The 22491-nt window shown below is 36.3% G+C and overlaps 1 protein-coding gene across 5 annotated transcripts in view; it reads right to left on the reverse strand.

Moving 5' to 3' along the window:
- The window catches only part of LOC136031161 (glycine receptor subunit alpha-2-like), a 149357-nt gene that overhangs the window by 19783 nt on the left and 107083 nt on the right, over window positions 1-22491 (reverse strand). For 3 of the 5 annotated variants that reach the window (XM_065710497.1, XM_065710494.1, XM_065710495.1), the window contains exon 10: window positions 9987-10055. The exons of the other annotated variants lie outside the window; for them this stretch is intronic. In XM_065710497.1, coding sequence (XP_065566569.1) covers window positions 9987-10055 — 69 coding nt within the window. The remainder of the gene's footprint in view (window positions 1-9986; window positions 10056-22491) is intronic. 5 annotated transcript variants of the gene reach the window in all.

Raw genomic sequence — 22491 nt, forward strand, 5'->3', positions numbered from 1 at the left:
GTGGGCGTATCAAGGACCCGACTGTAATAAATTATGGATAGTCGCTTCCCCGATTCAACCATCTGAGGGGAGTTGAAGGACGGTTATTTCGAAAAATTTAGAAAAAATGAGGTATTTTTAACTTACGAACGGGTTAATGGATCTTGATGAAATTTGATATTTAGATGAGCTTTGTGTCTCAGAGCTCTTATTTTGAATCCCGACCAGATCTGGTGACATTTGGGGAAGTGTGAGGGGGAATCGGAAATCTTGGAAAACGCTTAGAGTGGAGAGATCGTAATGAAACTTAGTGGGAAGAAACTCTTGGCTCTTCCGACCTCGTCACAAGTGCCATATGAGCTCTTGGCTCTTGTTGTCTTAGAAATTGCTTGTTAATCCGCTTCAAACAAGGGGATAAATTTTCATCTTTCTGATACCCTCTGAGTAAGTCCGCAGGTTAAACTTAGCTCATTTTTAACTGAATAAGGGCTTAAAATGGATTTTACTGCATCATCAAAAATCAAGAGCTTGCCTTCATACCAATTGAAAGCCAAGATTAGTTTAAAAGCCTAGAGCGTTAACAGAACCAATTAATTGTCTTCTGAGGTAACTTTAGGGCGATGGAATATGCCCTGTAAATTTCAAGCTGATCCAAAATAATTTAAACAATCGAAAGTTTAAGTCCCAGAAAACTGCTTTGTCAGGGTCGGGAAATCCAGCAGTTTCTACAATCATCAAAAATATTCTAACGTACAGTAACTGCTTTTGGTAAGAATTGATTAAGATTTTCGCAAGCCCGGCAACTCCTATTGACGGAAAATATTCCAGTCCTAGCACCGTCTTTTGGTCCGGGATCATCAAAATACTTCAAGTCACACAGCTGCTTTTGGTCTGGGCTGAGAGAAAATGCTCCAAGTCCAGTAAGTTCTCTTGATGTTGGCTGATAGAATATATTCCTGGTAACATAAGTCCTTTAGGCCGAGAATAATCAAAAATATTACAAGTCCGGTAAGTTCTTTTGGCATCGGACGTTCAGACATATACGTCCGGGGTCGGAAACGTTCCAACTCCAGTTGCATCTTAAGGTATCGGCTTATCAAAAATATCTCACTTGTGGTAAATACATTCGGCCTGGGCTGATCAAAATCAATTTCAAGTCTAGCATTTATTTTTAGTTTTTGAGATTGGTTGAAAAAAAATATTTCAAGGCTAGTGAATCCTTTTGGTCTGGGCTGACCTAAATATTCGGGGTGTAATTTTTTATGGGGAGGAGTAGGGGGTAGCTCACCCTTACAGACCCAAGTTTATCCCCACTATGCCTCAGTTTGCCCCCCTCCCAGCTGAAACTTAGTTTATACAAAAAATCGTATCAAAATTAAGATAAGCCTACATAATTCACGTATACAGAGAAGTAGGTCAGTTTTCTTTAGTTTATCTTTGCCTTTATGGTAATATGCGGCTAATTTTTCAGTTTTCACTGTAATTTTCACTTGATTTGGGAAAATTGGCCCCAATTTCGCGAGGCATCTTATTTTTCTCTGGGATTTTGGTTGTCTGTTCCGTAAGTTTCGAGTACATCAAACTGCAAAATGTGCTCATGAATTTTGGCCCTTCTAGCCAAATTTATGCCTGAAACCAAGTTTTGCAGCCAAAAATTTTAACTAATGGGAGGACAAATTATCTTATACTTAACTTTTCTCGTGCGCCACCTCTGCTGGGAAGCCCAAGGAGGGTGGCTATACTATCATCATATCGGCAATCCATGTTTGATTTCAGCTGAAAAGACTTGCAACACATCAATTTCCCTCTCCCCTCCCAAATACATTTTGTTGAAAAGTGGGTGATTTGCATTCCCCTGTCTATTGGGCTGCATAGATCATGTTGCGGACGGGAGTGCCTGGGTGCTCATGAGGTGTTGGAAATTGGAGGGGCAAGGGACCAATTTGTATATTGAATCATGCATGTTCGAATTCTCTTCAAGATGTTAGTTTTAACCTAGCGTGACGTTCCCACCTTTTCTACTTTAATGTTTGTGTGAAAAATTCGTAAATTGTACAATTCTTCATTATTATTTATTCTCGCCCCCTTATTCTTTTAAAAATCTTATTCTTTTGGATGCATCGATTATGTCTTGACACTTTGGGATGCAATCCGATACTATGGCAGGTTACATGACAGGAAGAGATCGGAAGAATTGGACGAGGCTAGTTACACTCCAACTCCTTTTGGTCATTGAACAGGACACCGTAACTTCCAATTTCGGATCGAATCGGCTCACTTCCAAGTTCTTGTGACCAAACCTTTTGCATAAGGAAAAAATGGGATCACTCAGCCACACATGCATCATTCTTTACTCAGCCAACTCTAGCGCTTTCACTCTGATTAACTCTGATGAGATATATACGATTCGTAAGACATATAGCGTTCGAATCAAATCAAGCAGCTAGCAAAACATGCTCCCCAGTTGTTGGTTACAAAGCATAGCAACGACTTCATTCCTGCCTCAAGCTGAATATTTTGGTCTTCGTCCGAAGACTTTTTGAAGAGCACGGCTGAAGACAACACCAATAGTTTAATAAAAGATACATCCCCCAATTTTCGAGATAAATAGTTGCAGTCGTCTATTATAGCCAAGTAACTCCTTCCAGCCTGGTTCCTGAAAAAGCAAGCCTTTAAAGCTCATTTAAGAACAAGAGATGATTTGGTCATCAGGACAGATTAGTTTTTTCTGGTGGTATATCTTTTGAACATAAAATATGTACTGCATCTATCCTCAAAATAGATCGCTTGACTTCCAACACGTAAATTGGACTTCTTGTAAATACCGGTTATATCCTTGAAAATTTTTATTGTCTTAAAAAACTTGCAGTTTCATCATTTTAACTTTGACAGAAGATCTTAATTATTGGGTTTATTTAGTTCTTAATTTGAAATTCAAAGCCTTGTAACACTTTTTCCTTAATGGATTAAATTTTGTACAAAATTATGAAAACAGAAATTTAAAACAATAATAAGCAAAGAAAAACCGAATAAGAAGTTCTACTGGACTTAAATTCAAGCGGGACACAAACAATAAGATTCTACAAACTCTGTTATTGAATCGAAGGTTATAAAAATACAATTAATTCATCATAAACGTAAATAGTGGGAGGTCGCATTATCTTCACAGCACACATAAGTAATGTGATGGTTCCAATATTGCAAATAAAAACGGTAAAATTAGAAAACTTTCACATCTGAGGGCAGATCTACGGGGTACAGATTGGAGAGAGGATTTTTCTTGGGACTAGTGCGCTCGGCACTGCATATTCCGAGTTAGATGGTTCTGTTGCTTATAAATTTGGCATTGAGTCTAGTTCTTTTTTCATTTCTTGTCGTGTTGCTCATGGAATTTGACGCGAATATAGTTTTATGGGTCTGTTTTCTTTCGTCTACATGCTATGTAGTATTTTATTTGTCTTTTCAATTCAATTTGTCAGTACATCGGCAAACTACGTGGTTAATTTAGCAGAAGGATGTTCATATGTTTCGACGGGGTCTTTTGCTTCTCACATGTAATTACATCACTCTCTCTTTTTTTTACTTTCCGCAGTTCTTTACAACTTGCCTCCAGTTTATTATGGCCTTTTGACAGGGGTATGAGGACCTCGTCCCCTTCTATAAACTCACGCATGTTGGCCAATCTGTCATACCACGTTTTCATTTTTTCTTCTTTGTCCCCTGAGTCTGCCTGGTAAGCTCATAATACTCTTTTAGTCTCTTGCATATGACCTTTAAATGAAATACCCCAGTTTGTTATTCAGTTTTTTAATTTTCCCTGGATTCTTATAATACATTCAGCACCCCTCTAGGGTTCGTCCTGTAAGCATTTCAAACGAGGAAAACCCTATGGCTGGATATGAGGTTTCCGTGTAAGCAGAAAGAATAAATGGGAAGAATTTGTCCCAATTCTTGTGTCATCATCTTTTTCGAATCATCTTTCTGTAATTCAAGTTACCTGCAATTAAGCTGTTAATACTTGTTTTACGACAAAAATATTATGTGCTTTTTGTATTTGGGCTGGTATAAAATTCATACCAATATCTGTTAGTGTTTTTTTAGGGGTACTTTGTTGGGAAACATATCTTGTTAATTCCTTTACTATCTTGGGCAATTTTATCTCATACATTGGAATAGCTTCTCGATATTGTTTAGCCACATTAGTAATAACTAGCATAGACTTTTTTGGGGTTAACCATTTTTTGAGGGTTATTCGAACTAACCTGATTTTTCCTTACTTTCTACTTTCAGTTTTTTTTTTCAGTATAGTGATATTCAGGGATTGTGTCTACGGTTTTTGTTATATTCTTTTTTTTTGCAGAACGTTCCAGTTTTTTAGATTTTCTGTGTTTTGTGTTTGGTATAAATAAATCGTCAGTGATTGAAAATTTGATTTCCTGTCTCCTAAACTGAGTGTTTTTGGCCTCCCTCGTCGTTTTGGTACAGATTACGGCGTTTACCATTTTTGTTACCTAAGTTATTTCTAGTGAGAGGAGGCTTACGATACTTCCGAAGTCTGAACCTATTAGACCGTGTTTTGACAGAGTAGATGTGAGACGTACTTTTATTTTTTCATAATGGATCACTCCGTTTTCATTTGCAATTTCTATTTTGACTCGATTCATCGGACTTTTATGTTTTTTTTACAATGGCATAGCGCTGCAACTTTAATGAATATACTATTAGATTATTATTAAACTTCGAATTTCCCAGTACTAAATGCTAATATCTGAAAATTGACAAAAGAACTTACCACCGTCAAATTTATTTATTATAAACTTGCTAAACTTAACAGCATCATAGGTAGCACAATAGGACTGCCTAAGTAAAGAACGATGTTGGCACAATATATTATTTACTTTTTTTTTTGTTTTAGATCAGAGCATTTCGCATCAAAGTACCCTTTTAATAGTCGAAAGTGTTTGGAGGGCAACTAACCCCCTTCCTAAGCCTACGATTTTTCAAAACACATCCAATCAAAATTTTGAGATAGAAATTTTGTTCAGCGTAATTGAAAGGCCCGGAAAGCATATCTTAGAGGACAACAACCCCCAATAGTCCTCAGGACAAGGGTTGTTAAACCCTCGTCCTGTTAAAGTTAAACCCTGGGGCATTTAAGGTTTTATAGAAAGCGTTGTCATAGAAACTTCAAAAAGGGCTCATTCGATTGAAAATTGAGAGGGCTAGTATCCTTTTTATCCTTTTTGATCGGAGGACAAATTCACCCCCCCCCAACGGTATCATTTTCCAGACAATTCCGATCAAAATTTGATATAGCCATTTCATAAAACGTAGTTGAAAGGTCCGAAAATTATGTCTTTGAGGATGACGATGCCAGACAGCCATCAGGGCAAGGATTGTAAGTTATGCCCCCTGGGGCCTATATGGGGCAAATAAGGTTTTTATAAAAAGTGTTGTCGTAGAAACTTCAAAAAGGGATCATTCGATTGAAAATTGAGAGGACTAGTGTTCTTTTTATTAGTTAAAAGTGGTCGGAGGGCAAATGCCCCCCAGCCCATCATTTCCACAAGCACTTCTAATCAAAATTTGACGTTGAAAGGTCGAAAATTATGTCTTTGAGGATGGCAATCCCCCAAAGCCCTCAGGGCAAGGGTTGTAAGCTATGCCCTGGGGGCAAGTAATGTTTTTATAGAAAGCGTGGTCGTATAAATTTTGGAAGGAGGGTCATTGGATTGGTAATCAGAAGCTCTAATGCTCTTTTAAGAGTAACTTAAAAGTGACTTTGGGAAAAAATAAGCATGGGAGGGGCCTATTTGCCCTCCAATTATTTAGTCACTTAAAAAGGGCACTTGAACTTCTAATTTCGGTTCAAACAAGCCCTGTTGTGAATTCTAGGACCACTAAGTTGATGCGATCACCCCTGGAAAAACAAAAAAACTCAACAAAACAACAAATATACGTGTTTCCGTGATCTTTCTTCTGGCAAAAAGAGTACAAAATTCCACATTTTTGCAGATGGGAGCTTGAAATCTCTACAGTATGGTTCTCTGATACGATGAATCTGATGGTGTGATGTTCCATATGATTCTATGACTTTTAAGGGGTTTTCCCCCCTTTTTCCAAAATAAGGCTTATTTTCTCAGGCTCGTAACTTATGATGGGTAGCGTTAAACGTGATGAAACATATATATTTAAAATCAGCATAAGAACCCGATTCTTTTGATGTATCTATTAGTATCAATTCTTGTTTTTAGAGTTTCGGTTACTATTGGGACGGTTCGCTCCTTACTTACAGTTCGTTAACACTAACTGTTTGAAACTCAGTATCTGTACCTCAAATATTGATTCTTTACCCCAAACGACAGGTTCGCGCTAAACTGCTGAAATTTAGCCTCCAGCCAGGTTTATCGTAGGCAGCGCAATAACGCTGCCTAAGTAAAGAGTGATGTGCGCACAATGGATTTTTTTTTTGGTCTTTGACCAAATCACTTCGCATTGAACAATTTGTCATAGAAACTTCGAAAAGGACTCATTCTATTGAAAATTGAAAAGGCTAGTGCCCTTTTTAATAGTCGAAAGGGACTGAAGGGCAACTAACCCCCCTCCCACGCCCACCATTTCCTCAAACACATCAAAAAAAAAATTGAGAAAGCCATATTGTCCAACGTAGTTGAAAGGTCTGGAAATTATGTCTTTGAGGATGACCCCCCCCCAGCCCTCAGGGGAAGGGTGGTATATTATACCCTGGGGGAATATACGGTTTATATTGAGAGGGTAGTCTTATAAACTTCGGAGGGGGTTCATTGGATTGGTAATATTTTTAGAATTAAGAGTGATCGGAGGGTGGATACCCCCTGCCCCAGACATCGTATTTACCTGAAACGTATCTGATAGAAATTTTGAGATGACCATTTGCTGTCATAGAAACATCGAAAAAGGCCCATTTGATTGGAAATTGAAAGGGCGAGTGCCCTTTTTAATAGTCAAAAATGGATGGAGAGCACCAATCCCCCCACGCCAATCAATTCTCGGAAAATATATAATCAAAATTTTGAGATAACCATCTTGTTTAGCGCAGTTGAAAGGCTTAGAAATTATGTCTTCGGGGATGACAACCCCCCACAGTCCTCAGCGCAGGGGTTGTAAGTTATGCCCCGAGGACGTATAAGGCTAATATTGAGAGCGCATTCATAAAACTCCGGAGGGGGCTCATTTGATTGGAAATTAGATGTTCTAGTGCCGTTTTTATGAGTCAAAGTGATCCGAGCAGCCACCCCCCCCCACGTCATATTTTCCACAAATATATGCGATGGAAATTTTGAGATAGCCATTTGTTAACAAATAGTCAAAGGATCATATAATTAGGCCTTTGGGGTTGACAGAATCTCCTAGAGTCTGGGTGTAAGGGTTGTGCGTTATGCCCCAGGTACATCTAAGGTTTTTGTGGAAGGGTTGGTCGTGTGAGCTTTAGAAGAGGTTCATTTGATTGAAAATGTATAGTTCTAGTTGTATTTTAAGATTCAGACATGATGAAGAGCAACTAGCCTCCCCTCCCTGACATCTTCTTTTCCCGAAACGCATTCAATTGAAACTGTGAGACTGCCATTTTGTTACCAATAGTCCAAAAATCATATAACAACGTCATGGGGGTGGACACAATCCCATAGAGCAAATATGCAAGGGTTGCAAGCTATACCCCGGGGTATTTAAGGCTTTTATGGAACGGGTGGTCACCTAAGCTTTGAATCGGATGGAGCTCATTTGATTGGAAGTCGGAAGTTTTGGTACCCTTTCTAATAGTCGAAAAGGAATGGAGGGCAACCAGCCCTCCCAAGGCTATCATTACCCAAAACATATCCCAACATATTCTAGCACCATAACATACCCCAAAAACATAGCATATTTTAAGAGATCTATTTTGTTCACCTCTGCGGAAAGGTCCACTAATAATTGAATGTTAACCTCCTAGTCCTCAGGACAAGGGCTGTAATTTAGGTAATTCTTTCATTGTTTACACATAGTATATGTTATTGACAAATGTATGCATATTGGAACTTTACTTTACAAGAAGAGGTAGGGCATTCAAGTGAGCCTTTCAGAGAGCTAAATCAAAACACGTTATGTGTATACGGATTGTCAAAACTGCGTAACACAGGAATAACTGAGTATATTAATTTGGAAAATTCAGGAAATTACAAGAGATATGATTTAAAAGGCAATATTTGCATTCTAACAATACTACTACAACTACTACCATTACTACTACCCCACTACTTTATTTACAATATTGAGGGGAAATTTGAACTGAGCGTAAAGAGCGAGGGATTGCGGAGGAGACAACCCATTTTATATACGGAGTAATTTCTGTTCGTTTTAATTTTTAATGTTGCTCCTTACTTTCAGCTAAAAAAATTAGTTTTTTTTATTTAATTTACGAAAGAAATGGCTCGTTGCTGGGGTTATTTATTTTATTTACTTTTTTCGTCGACTATATAATAAGAAAAATTGAGAAACAGACAGCTACGTAATAGCTTTTATCATTAAAAGACCATCCACCTGAACGAAAAACATGATAAATACTATAGTTTGGATGAGACAAATCACCATTCAAAGTATCAACAATTTAAATTAGCTCTGTGAAGCAGAAATACCAGTTGCTCGGTAATATAAGTATCTGTCGTTTTGAAATCTAGAAGCTGTTTATTTTTGTAATCTGTCTGATGCACACGTTTCAACACATAATATTTTTGAATGTCCGAAGTTTCTTAAACAAATTAAGAGTGTCTCTCCTTGTATGAATAAGCCACTCAAAGACCAGAAACCAATAAATTAAGTTTTGGATTTTGTACAAGCATGTTTCGGTTTTCTTTTGTTTACGGAAATGAATTCAAATACCATTGACTTTAGGGAGCCATCTTTTTGGTGACACCACTACCAGCCAAAGCTCTGCTAAATTAGGTTGTGTTTTCTAACTAAAATCTACACCAATGACTGGGATTGACCTTTGTTTGACAGAACTTTTGGCTCTTTAATCTTTACTGAGCTTTTAAAATTTAAGAACAATTTAACGTTTTGGCAAGAAAGTGGAAAAATAACAGAGTGTGCAGGAACTTTCCAGACAGATTATTCACGTGAATCTAAAGAGGAGTTCCCTGTGAAGGTATAAGAACTGCAGTCCTCGAGCTCACCTGGGCAGCACCTAGGCAGAGGATGCTTCTAAAACAGATTTTTTTTAGAATAGTGCTAGATATAGCTACCAAGGCGTGGTTTATTTTTTTTGTTTTAAATAATTTTTTAGGTTACAAGAGAACCTAAGGTAACAGTCAATTTTTCTAATATCTAAAACCTGTAACATGCTATTCATTTGTTTGTAGATTATAACTTGAAACTTTTTAGAGAAATATCACCAGTGCAAATATTCTAGAGTAGTCTAAAATTTTTTTTTTAGAAAAGTTGTGTCATAATTTTGAATGCCTTTTGGTCAATATCTTTAAATTCTATTTTCGCTGTGGAAAATTTGGATTTAGTTTCAACGAGATGGAAGTATCATTTTGATTTTTTGTTTCGAATGTGCTTTGTGAATTGAGTTTTTTTTTTTTTAAACTAAAGGAGAATATTTGCAAGAGCATCTAGCCTCAAATATATTGTGAATACCGACTGAAGAAGCAAAAGAAGGAAGAGTATATTCTCATTTGCAGTATTTCTAATAGTCAACTTACAATTTAATTAGAAAATAAAGTAAAGTTTCCAAAAACGATCGAGCGCATAAACAAGCTATTGGCAAAATTCGAGTTTTGAAAAGCTGTTAAAAATAGCTATAGCTTCTTTCAGCACGGGGTTAAAAAATTCCAAGAAAAATATCTGAGTGAGTATAATTCTCGAAAGGTAATGAAATTTTAATCATAATTATCTTTGAAAAGCTGAAAAAGCTGAGTGTAACTGTGTGAAGCCACTGCAAAAAGCGATTTGTGAAGTACCTTAGAGTGCTTATTTGAATCGAGTCTGACCTTTTTGATGAATTTTAAGGAGCATTCTTCTGAGTAGCATCTTAACCTTCGTATTAGCATAGGAAGAACCTAAATTTAAATCACATGACATTTTATTAACTAAAATGGGAAATAAGACTACCTTACCAACCAGCTAGTCGGTGCAAAAGAAAAATATTTTCGAAAGAAGTGTACCAAAGGAAGAGAATAATCATAAAGTTTGAAATGGAAGTATATTCTTAAGCAATCCCCCAAGAGTTTCCAATGTGAAGTTTTCTTTTTAATGGCCTGATATTCGACAAACAGCCTGTTTTCTAAATTAGTTCTAGAATTTTCAATCATATTTGAGGAAAACTGTTACTTTAAGGACTATGCTGCAAATACTCTGTAGTTTCTGATGAAAGTGTTGATTCTAAAATTTTATCGATGTTTCCATCGACTGAAAATCACCAGTCGAAAGTAATAATAGGACAATAATTATAATGACCAACGTTTAACTGGGCTCAAGCAGTCTAAAGATGCAAAAAGGTTGACCGGCCGTTCTTGGTTGAATTACTAGCTACATATAAGGGTCTAGTCTTATCTGAGGAGGTTTGGAAATGTAGGAAGAGAAAATGCTAAAAAGCTTACGAATAAAACAATCTTCAGTGTTACCTCTCAATGAAAAAGTATTTTGAAACATATTGATATTACAGAATGAGGCTAGTAAGATCTCCTTATCAACGTATGGAGAATGTTGAAATTACTAAAATATCTTCCATTACTTCTTCTGAAAATATTAAGTTGAAAGGTATTCGTAACTAGTTTTGATACCTGCATAGAAATGCTAAAGGTAGTTTGCAAGATTCGGCTTTAGAAGGTTCAAATATCTCCTTAAAAGCTATTTGTTCCTGGATCTTGAATAGCCTTTGAAACAGTTGAATATGTTGTCTGGATACGTGGCTGGCCATAGGGACATCTTCTTCCAAAGTGAGTTTTGTGGAGCAATGCACTCTAACATGGCTCAAATATGGGTCAACCGGTTGAGCTAACTGCGTGAAGGTCATCACCTACTTGTTTATTATGAAATGTTTCAGGAGGAAGTTCCCTGGCAACCATGCAAGATAAAAAAAAGCCAATGCGTTCTCACTTGAAACAAACAGAGATCCATGGCCACGAACCAGTATATTACAAATAGTTGTATGACGGGTTTAGTTAATCGTTGAAGATGAAGCATATGTTTAACATTGCTTTCATAACTGGTTATTTATGTGATAGATAATTCAAACATGCACATGCATCATGATCGATTGCACACCTGCCATCGCTTATTTTTAAAAGCAGATTACGCAACACAGCCATCTGGATCACCATTTTGATTTTATTAGGATTAAAAGGATCAATTAGCAGAATTGACCCCTCACTCTCCATTGTCCATGACTAGCCTCAACATCCAAACCCAGCCCCCCCAAATAGCACCTTTCCTAAGACACCCTTCTCCCTCCAACATTCTTGTCCACTGAAAATCCGTCTAACTCCCTCCCCTACTTTTGTTCAACTTAGATAATTTTCAACTTTTTTCATTTATTTAAAATACATTGTTTGTGAAAGTAAGAACAAATTTTATTGTGAGTTTTTTGTGGGGTATGAAATGAAAATGGCAGTATATGTCAGACATGATAATTTTTCTTCTAGAAAAACAACTTTTGCATCGACATTTTTTTCCAGGACTTTCTAACTTAGTTTTTTTCTAAATTTTAGTTTTTTCAAGCATGTAACATAATTCCTTTCTCATCAGAAAGCCACCCTTACATAATAGACACCCAAAATTACAGGTGTCAGAAAACCCACACAAACAAATGGCTAACAGGCATAGCTTGGAAAGCTCCCAAAAATTTACTAAACATCCCAAATCATAAGTTTCAAAAAGTAAAACTATGAAAATTAACATCCCATACGAAAAGTTTTAAAAGTTACGTGAATGAAAACCTAAAATATCTAGCTCAGAAAACCCCGCATAATAAACTAAAAACCCCAAATCATAAATTTCAGACAAAACCTATTCGAAAACCTAAGACACATAGCTCAGAAAAGTGAAAATTAGCAAGATAAGGATCCTGAACCATAAGTCTCAGGAGAGTCAAACCAACAAACACCAAACATCCCAAACTTAGAAAAACTAGACATCCCAGATCACAAGTTTCAGACAACATGCACCAGCCAAAAGCTACGAAAAGTAGCTAAGTAAAGCTTGATTATCAAACTAAACACCATAAATTGCGAGTTTCAGACAACACTCACCTACAAAAGGCTAAAAAAATCTAGAACAGACAGTCTTCAAATAGGAAACTTAACATTCCATATCCACATTCCAGGCAACACATATCTACAAGAGACTAAGATGCCTAGCAGAATAGGTCTAAAATAGCAAAGTCAACACCCAAAATCATAAGTTTCAGACAACACATACCTACAAAAGGCTAAAATACATAGTTCAGAACAATGCTAGATGAACAAGATAAACACCGGAAATCATAGGTACCAGACAGCACACACATACGAAAGACTAAAAACAAAACAAACAAAACCTCGAAATGGCAAACCAACAATCCTAAATCATAAGTTTCAGACACACACAAATAAAAAATCCTGAGAATGCCAGCTAAAAAAAAGTCCAACTTAGGAAGCTAAAGATGCCAAGTTACAAATTTCAGACAAGTTAAACCCCAATAAACCAAACTATACATCCCAAATCGTGTACTTCAGACAAGAAACACCATGAAATACGTGACTAAATATCTCATATCATAAGTTTCAGACAACACATACCATTAAAAGGCTAAAAAACGTAGCACAGGAATTCTGAAAATAGCAAACTAGACTTGCCAAATCATAAGTTTTAGATAATGGACACACGAAATCCCAAGGAACCTTGCACTGAAAAATCCAAACTAACAAGCTAAATATCCCAAATCACGAAAGACTAAGATAGCTAGCTTACAGCAAATATAACACATGAAATCACAGGTATCAGAAAACACACATCTACAAAAACTAAGAAACCTAGGTTAGAAAGAACTAACACACAAGCACGTCACGCCACAAGAAATTATACCTAAGTAGTCAAATCCTAACTTTTCAATCAACCCCCTTCGAAACGGAAAAAGAAACACTGTTACATATCCAGTTTCGTGTCCCCAAGTTAGTGTTTTCAAATAAACGACCAAACACACGAGTCCTTTTAGCCCTTTTAAGTTAGGTCCTTTTAAGTTGGCGCTTCAACTTAGCCTAAATTAACCTAACTTAAAAGGAGTAAAAAGCTAACTTGGAGAAACGTAACCTAGGTTAAAACAATGAACGGCTAAATTAGGTTAACGGTCATGTTCTCGTCTTTCTCCTACTATAAAAAAACTGTGATCGTGTGTTTCAAAAGCTAACTTGAGAATATCTAACTGGATATGTTAGGGTGTTTCCTTGTCTATTTCAAAGGGCGTTGATTGAAAAGTTAAGATTTGGCAAGTTTAGGTATGATATTTTGTGGTGTGACGTTTGTGTGTTAGTTATTTCTAAGCTATATTTCTTAGCCTTTCGTAAGGTATGTGTTGTCTGATACCTATCATTTCGGGTGTTTAGTTTGCTATGAGCTAGGTTTCTTAATCTTTCGCAGGTGTGGAAGCTAGCATAGAAAAACCTGAAATAGCAAAAACAACCAGCCAGCCTTTGGTGGTGTATGTTTTCTGAAATTTATGATTTGAAGTGCTTAGACTGTTTTATGCAATTTGATTTGTCTGAAACTTATAGTTTCTTAGGTATGCGAGTGTGTGTTACCTGAAACTTATGATTTGAGATTTTTAGTTTGCTATTTTGATACTTTCTGTGCTTGGTTTTTTAGCCATTGCATGTTGTCTGAAATTTGTGATTTGGGATGTTTAGTTTGCAATTTCGGTCTTAGCTGTGCAAGGTTTCTCAGCCTTTCGTAGGTGTCTGTTGTCTGACACCTCTCATTTCGGGTGTTTAATTAGCTATAAGCTAGGTTCCCTAGCTTTTTTAGATGTGTTTGTTTTCTGAAACTTATGATTCGAGGTCTATAGTTTGATGTCCGGGCTATTCACAGCTAAACTTCTTAGCCTTTTGTTGGCGTGTGTTGTCTGGATTTTATGATTAGAGTTGTATAGTTTTCTTTTTCGTGGTTTGACTTGTATGAAACTTATTATTTAAGGTTTTTAATTTACAATTTCGGATTTCTACAAGCTGGGATTCTTAGGCTTTCGTATGTGTTATCTGAGACTAATGATTTGGCATGTTTAGTTTTCTATTTTGAGATTTTCTGTGATAGGTTTCTTAGCCTTTCCTAGCTGTGTGTGGTCTGAAAATTATGGTCTGTGGTGTTTAGTTTAATTTTTCGGGCCTTTCTCGGCTTGGTTTCTTAGACTTTAGTAGTATTTGCAGCTAAAACTTAAATTCTGCGGTGTTTAGTTTCCTATGATGTGGGTTTCTTACCCTGTCGTAGGTGCGTGTTGTCTCAAACTTATATGGGACTAAACGTCCAGTATTTGGTGGTTTGATTTTTCCAAAATTAATAATCACAATTTTTAATTTGGTAAAAGGTTTGACTTGCATAAATTTGTGATTTGGGATTCTTAGTCTGTTAATTTGAAGTTTTCTGAGCTAGGTTTCTTAGGCATTTATACGTGAGTGTTGTCTGAAACTTATGATGTTTTAGTTCAGTATTTTGAGCCTTCCTGTGCTTTTTTAGCCTTTCCTAAGTGTTTGTTGTGTGAAACTTTTGATTTTGGGTGTTTAGTTTGCCATTTCAAGCCACTCTTCGCTAATTGTCTTACCCTTTCGTAGATGTGTTTTGTATGATACTTCTGAATTTTGTTAGCTAGGTTTCTTAATTTTTCGTACGTGTTTTTCTGTATGAAATTTTTGGTTTGGGTTGCTTAATTTGACACTTAGGTTTCTTAGCCTTTGTTAGGTGCACACTGTTTGTTGCCTGCGATTTCAGGCTTTTTATTTGCTGTTAGCTAGGTTTCTTAGCCTTTTGTAGGTGCATTTTGTCTGAAAGCTATAATCTGGGGTGTTTAGCTTGATATTTCAGATTTTCACAGCTACAATTCTTAGCCTTTCCTTGGTATATGTTGTTTCGAATTTTTGATTTGGGATGTTCATTGTGTTTTTCTGTAGTTTGACTTGTTTAAACTTGTTCAAATTTTTTTGAGCTAGGTTTCTTAGGCCTTCGTTTGTTTGTTGTCTGAAACTTGTGATTTAGGATGTTTAGTTTGCTATTTTGTGGCTTTCTGTGCTATGTTTCTTGGCTTTTCATAAATGTGTGTTATCTGACACGTGAGGTTTTCGCTTTTTAGTTGGATTTTCTTTTCTGCTGGGTTTCTTGGCCTTTCGTAGGTGTGTGCTGTCTGATTCCGTTGGTGTGGGATGTTTAGTTTGGCTTCTCAAGGTTTGAATTGTCTGAAACTTGTGATTTGGGATGTTTCCATTGCTAAGTTGGACTTTTCTGAGCTAGGTTTCTTAGACATTTGTATGTGTGCTGTCTGAAACTTTTGATTTGGGATGTCTGGTTTGCTATTTAGAGATATCTGTTCTAAGAATCTTAGTATTTTGTGGGCTTGGGTTGTCTGAGATCTATTATTTTCGGCGATTATTTTACTAATTTGGGACTTTTCTGAACTATGTTTCTTAGCCTCTCATAGTTCTTTGTTGGGTGAAGCTTATGAATTGGGATATTTAGTTAGGTTTTCTGTGGTTGGAATCTTCTGAAACCTATGATTCGGATCTTTACATTGCTAATTTGTACTTTTCTGAGATAGGTTTCCTAGGCTTTCGTATGTGTTTTGTCGGAAACTTATAATTTGGGATGTTTTAGTTTACTATTTCGGGCGTTTCTGTATTAGGTTTATTAGTCTTTTTATCTGAGCTAGGTTTCACAGGCGTTCCTTTATGGGTGATGTCTGAAACATAATAATATGGTGTGTTGAATACGATATTTTGTCGTTTGATTTGTGCGCAAAGGATCTGAAGCATAAGTTTTTTTTTTATTTCGGGGCATTCTGAGCTAAACGTTTTAGCCTTTTGTAGGTGTTTGTTGTCTGCTATCTATGATTTCAAGTGTTTAATTTGCTATGGTGGAGGGAGGGGCTTTCTGATAAGAAAGAGATTTTACAGAAGCTGCTGTCTAAGGTGAAGTTACTTCTGACATCTACATACCATTTTCATTTCATACCCCCCAAAAAATTCATATGAAAATTTATTGTTACATGTATACACAATGTATACATAGCAGGGAAATGGGGATATTTGAGGGGGAAGGGGATTCTAGATGGGTGGTATTTGAAAGGGGGTTAGTTTAGATGGGGGGGGGGCTAGTCAGGGGAAGTGGAAGGTCGGGGATCAGTTCCTCCTATTCTTTCCTTCTAATTATAAGAAAATGAAAATGGTGAGTCAAATGGCTTTTTTGCGTCATCTACGTTAAGAAAAAAGTGATGACGGGGGTGCAATTGATCATGATACATGTGTAAGAATAATGGGAGATAATTGAATAATCTATCACGAATTATCCAGTTATGAAAGCCCAATTAAACATGTGCTTCATATTCAACGAGTTAACTAAACAAGTCACACCTATATCGCAGAAATACTGGTTTTTTGGCTTTGGATGTATGCAATAGCAACCCGTTAGCTATGATATAGCAAGTAAGAGCATATTGCCTCTTGTTGCCCATGGAAAGTTGTCAAGGGACTTTCTCCTACAGATAAAAGTCCAGAACAAAACAAGTGAAACACGTGTGCGATGACATTCACATAATTTAGCACAACCATTTGACTCTTATATGAGCCGTGTTGGGGTGCAACGCTCCTATGGCCACCCCTGTATCCAGACAACGCATTCTACTTGCAACGTTGACTTCCATTAAGATTATGACTGAATGAATAAGATTCAAAGATAATGACAATTTGCCAGAACTCGGAAACATTGTAAAATAAAAACTGCGATGTTTTGCTTTTAATAGCAAAAATATATACATACGAAATTGAATATAGTCAATATACAGAAAACAATAGATAATGTGGAGCTAAAAAATAGAAAGAAAATATTATAGTTACCAACATAAGCTATTGAACTGCGTAATGTGTAACCGACAAAAATACATACTTCATGAATATACTTTGAAAATGCTAGTAAGAAGTAGCGTTTAACTAATAAAAATACAATATATACTTTGTTAATTACTTTAAGGACTGTGTTAGTTTCATGACTTTAATTAAAGTCCTAGCCCTTAATTAAAGACGTAGTAAAGTGAACACTAATGAATACTCGCCCCATAGCAAGAAATTACTCTCCGTTGTCTTCTTCGTGTTATTCAATGTAGGAGTTTTTCATACGATAAGGAAAGTAATATTCATGCAAAAAATATACACTGTTATATTTCCCAGTAATTTACTCTATTTAATAAAAGGAAAGATTTTAAAATCAAGTTAATAGCGAATACATGAAGAAGTACAATTCCAAATTAATAACCTACTGATATAAATACTGATGTACACCACAAAGAATACTGCATAAGAAACGTATTTGATTTCAGTATATGAGTACCAAAACAACGAATGATAAGTAAGGAGGGAGGTAATAAGGTGAGTGCCAGTAGATAGTTAGGAATAGACAAGGACATAAGACCTCTTTTCTCTCACTTTGAAAAATAATGAATTTGAACGGGTTTTAAAAATAAATAAAATTTAATTGTAATAAGACATTAGGAGACACCAGAGATCGCTAGATTCGAGATCCTTTGTTTTTGAGGACGGGGGTTTGAGTCCTAGTTTATCTGGTTATCTAGTTTGGAAAGAGAGCCCTTAGCGTGACTGTCAGCTCAGTCAGAGTCGACTGATCCTTAAATGGGTACCTGGAAAGATCTGGGGAAGGTAAATAGGAAGGATGTGTCAAAGCACAGAATGGCTGACTCCCCCCCCCTAATGCATTTTCTGGCTTAAGGGCAGTGAAATGAATATTAGAGCCACCGGTAGAGATTGTCCAATGCCACATTCTCTACCTGTTACCCATTAGAATGAAATAAATATCAGAGACGGAAAAATTGCAAACTGAGGAGTCCCTGAAACCTTCATTTAACTGAAATCTGGCTCCTTTGACTATTTTGCCTGCTTATTCAGCACTTACAGATCTTGTTAATTTAGCAACCCAAAGACTTAATACCAGCTAAAGAAGCCATTTTTAAACTTAAAATTGTTGAGAATTTCAAGGAAGAGCCTGTGCTAGGTTAGGTGCAAAAGGGCTCAATCTTTAGGAAATAGAGGTGGAAAATATCCGAATCTTTAAGGAATAGAGCCTGAATGTTTATGCAAGGTTTTAAGCGTAAGCAACTCAAATAAATACATTTTAAGCGTCATAGGATATAGTCTTGATATTATTTACTAAGTGAAAAGAATTGGCTTTTTATACTACTTCCAAGTGTATGAAATTCATTAAGTTTAATGATATCTATCAAAAGCTATAAACCTGAGAAAATCTGCCTGATTTTCGAAAAGGAGGAACACCCTTACCCGAAAAGAAAGTTGAGAGCTATTAAAAAAAATCGCACCATCAGATTCTACTTATCAGAGAAACATGTTGTAACGGATTCAAGCTCCTATGCGCAAGAATATGAAATTTCATATTTTTAACGGATGCGTTTTAGTTAGGTTTTTCTTTTTTCTTTTGTTTTTCCCACGAAGTGATCTTAAGCAACAAATGCTCTCAGAGGATCGGGAGAGGGCTCATCCAGAAACAAATTTAAAAGTTGTAGTGTCTTTTTTAAGTAACCAAAAAGATTGGTGGGTAACTAGCCCACCTTTTTTGTTCGTTTTGGATTTCATTGATTCATTGATAATGATATCTGTCCGTTTTATGCTTAAGACACTCTGGATTTTATAAAGCTTATAGATTTCAGCTCTACTCCTGTTTATGCTGGTTTTTATTCCTTTTAAATTAGGATTAAATATTTATTGTAGTTTGCTATGTGATTTGCTTAATTTATGTTACTTTATATTTGTTCATCTTTAGTCTAAGGTAGCCCTTTACTTTTATTTAAAATGTCATTATTAGTAGTACGGAGAATATGGATTCCACAGCCATAAAAGCCAGTTATGTGTCCCATGCAACCAGAAGGCGTTATTTATTATTTTGTTACGAAAGCAATACTTTGGTTTTGTCGTGTTCTTTTTTTTTCCTAGCACCTCCATTTCAGCTTATTCCTAGAAAGTGGTAAGGGTTTAACCTCTGCAGTTTTGACGAAAAGTGTGGACCATAGGCCGGTCCACAAGAGATAAAATTCTTGCCTGGGGCCAAAAACCTATTGTTTCTACCCATTTCTGTTTATGATTTCAGCTGAGTTTATAATTTGTTTTTTGCATTTGGGATCGCGGTAGAGAAATAGTATCAGATGTGCCTCTTATACTTTAAAAGTTCTCACATTGCTAAAGAATTTAGAGTTTATCCTTTGATCCTTTCTAAGTGATGACGTTAGAAACTAGGTCGACCGCAAAAAGGTCAACTTTTGACCTTTTTTGTAAGTACAGTAAGAGTCTTAGCTTCATCTTTCAAATTTCTTTTTCTATGATGAATATTCAGTATGTTTAGAAGGTGTAGCATATTCTATCGATAAGGGTATTTTTGTATTTTGTAAGAATTATTTCGGATTATGTTTGAACTTTTTGTATCCTGTAAGAAGCATTTTGGATGTTGATAAAATTTTTGTGCTTTGTGACAAGTATTCACGACTACTCCACTAGCGCGTTCAACTTCTAAGAGAGTAAAAGCATACATTACTAAAACAAGTTAAGAACAAGATCAATGTCCACAATTTTGCCACTCTGATAATATCTCTTAGACTATTATATAGCAATCACATGTGCGTAATAGATCAAATAATCAATAACATTGTTGGATGCTAGGGCTTGCCAAGGAACAAACCATTGCCTAGAATACATTTCCAGGAACATAATATTAGGAATGACCTGCTGCTCCATTCCATTGGGAAAATCTCTGGTCTTGCGTTTGATTCCTACTATGGCCAAGAACCTTTGTTGTCATCAGACTATAAAGGTTCTCTGAGGAATAAACCTTGATGAATAAAAATCTTGAATAAATAAAATATTTTGAAAAAAAAGAAATCTCGGAGAAAAAACACCTTGAAAAAAAAATTATATCTCCTGAAGTATTACGTAACACCCACTTGTGTCCTATACCTCATCTTCAGTTATATTCGAGATTTCCCCACTTGATTTGCAAGCCATAAAGAAACAAGTCTTGAACAAATCATGAGGAACAACGTCTTGAACAAAATGTCTTAAAACCGCCTTGAAATGTCTTGAACCGTATTGAAAAATGTCCTGAAAAAGGCTTGAAAAAACCATCTTGAAATAACGTCTTAAAAAACCTCTTGAAAAATGTCTGGAGGAATCTTGAAGAAAAATGTCTCAAAAAAGTCTTGAAATGTCTTAAAATGTCTTGAAAGTGACTTGAAGAACGCCTTTAAGAAAGCCCAATACATCATCTTTAGTTACAAGCGGAGGTTCCCCACTTAATTGGTTGAGCCATCACGGATTTTTCCTATCTGGCTCTCGTAGATTTTTAAACCGATGCTTAACCAAAGAAATCTCGAAGAAAAAATTTGCATAAGTAAGCAATTACGAAACAACCAGAAAATTCTTGAAGTGAACACTTTCATAAGTAAACAATTACGTAACAAACAAAGAAATTTTGAAGAAAAAACACTCCCTATAGATTTATCGAGCCCTCAGCTGTACATTATCAATAATCAGTAACACCTGCTGGTTGCTAGGGACTCAGAACTGGTTCTATGGCTATGGAGTCCATAAACCCGTACTACTATTATTGTGAAAAGTTTTTAAAATTAATTTTAGTAAAAGATTGACCATATTAAATTTTGTCAAAACCAGGTTTTTACAAAATTTGACTAATTTAAATCAATTAACATTAGAAGTTAAAACAAAACAAATACAATATGCCAGAGGCTAAAGATGCTTAAGATTATCAGAAGAGCTCATGAACAAACAAAAATAAATTATTTAGGTTTTACACAGCATTAGGTACTTGAACACCTAATAGAAATAATATTAGTAAAAATACATAACATAGAACAACATAAATAAATATCATAATGCTTATGAACAAGAGCTAAGGGCTCCCTATGGCACTTGTGACGAGGCAAGAAGAGCTAAGAGCCAAAAGCTCATATGGTATAAGCTCTAACAAAATTCTAAGAATCAATAGATTGATTTAAAAGGAAAATCAGAGGCTTAATGCCGGTCAAGATTTAAAATAAGAGCTCTGAGTCACGATGTCCTTCTAAATATCAAAATTCATTAAGATCTGATCACCCGCTCGTAAGTTATAAATATCTCATTTTTTCTAATTTGCTCTCCCTTTAGCCCCCCAGATGGTCGAATCTGGGAAAATGACTTTATCAAGTCAATTTGTGACGGTCCCTGACACGCCTACCAATTTTCATCGTCCTAGCACGTCCAGAAGCACCAAACTCGCCAAATCACTGAACGCCTCCCCCAACTCCCCCAAAGAGAGTTAATCCAGTACGGTTACGTCAATCACGTATCAAGGACATTTGCTTATTCTATCCACCAAGCTTCATCTCGATTCCTCCACTCCAAGTGTTTTCCAAGATTTCCCCCTCCAACTCACCCAATGTTAAGAGATCTGGTCGGGATTTGAAATAACAGCTCTGAGACATGAATTCCTTCTAAATATCAAATTTCATTAAGATCCGATCATTTACTCGTAAGATAAAAATGCCCCAATTTTCACGTTTTCCAAGAATTCCGATTTCCCCTCCAACTCCCCCCCAATGCCATAGGATCTGGTCGGAATTTAAGATTAGAGCTTTAAAGCACAAGATCCTTCTAAATATCAAATTTCATTAAGATCTGGTCACCCTTTCGGTAAGTTACAAATACCTCATTTTTCCAAATTACCCCTCCCCCAACTCCACGAAAGAGAGCAGATCTGGTCCGGTTATGTCGGTCACGTATCTTAGATAGGTTTTTATTCTTCCCATCCAGTTTCATCCTGATCTCTCCGCTTTAAGTATTTTCTAAGATTACCAGTCCCACCCCAACTGCCCCCCCCCCAAGGACGCTGGATCCAGTTGAGATTTAAAATAAGAGATCTGAGTTATCAGGTCCTTCTAAATATGAAGTTTCATGAATATCCGATCACTCCTTCGTCATTTTTTCTATTTTTCAGAATTACCCCCCCTAACTATCCCAAAGAGAGTAGATGCGTTCCGGTTATGTCAATCATCTATCTAGGACTTGTGCTTATTTTCCCCGCCAAGTTTCATCCCGATCCCTCCACTCTAAGTGTTTTCCAAGTTTTAGGTTTCCCCCTCCCAACTCCCCCCAAATGTCACCAGATCCAGTCAGGATTTAAAGTAAGAGCTCTGAGAAACGATATCCTTCTAAATATCAAATTTCATTGAGATCCGATCACCCGTTCGTA

The sequence above is a fragment of the Artemia franciscana genome, chromosome 9 (assembly GCF_032884065.1).
Source record: "Artemia franciscana chromosome 9, ASM3288406v1, whole genome shotgun sequence".
NCBI classification, from domain to species: Eukaryota; Metazoa; Arthropoda; class Branchiopoda; order Anostraca; family Artemiidae; genus Artemia; species Artemia franciscana.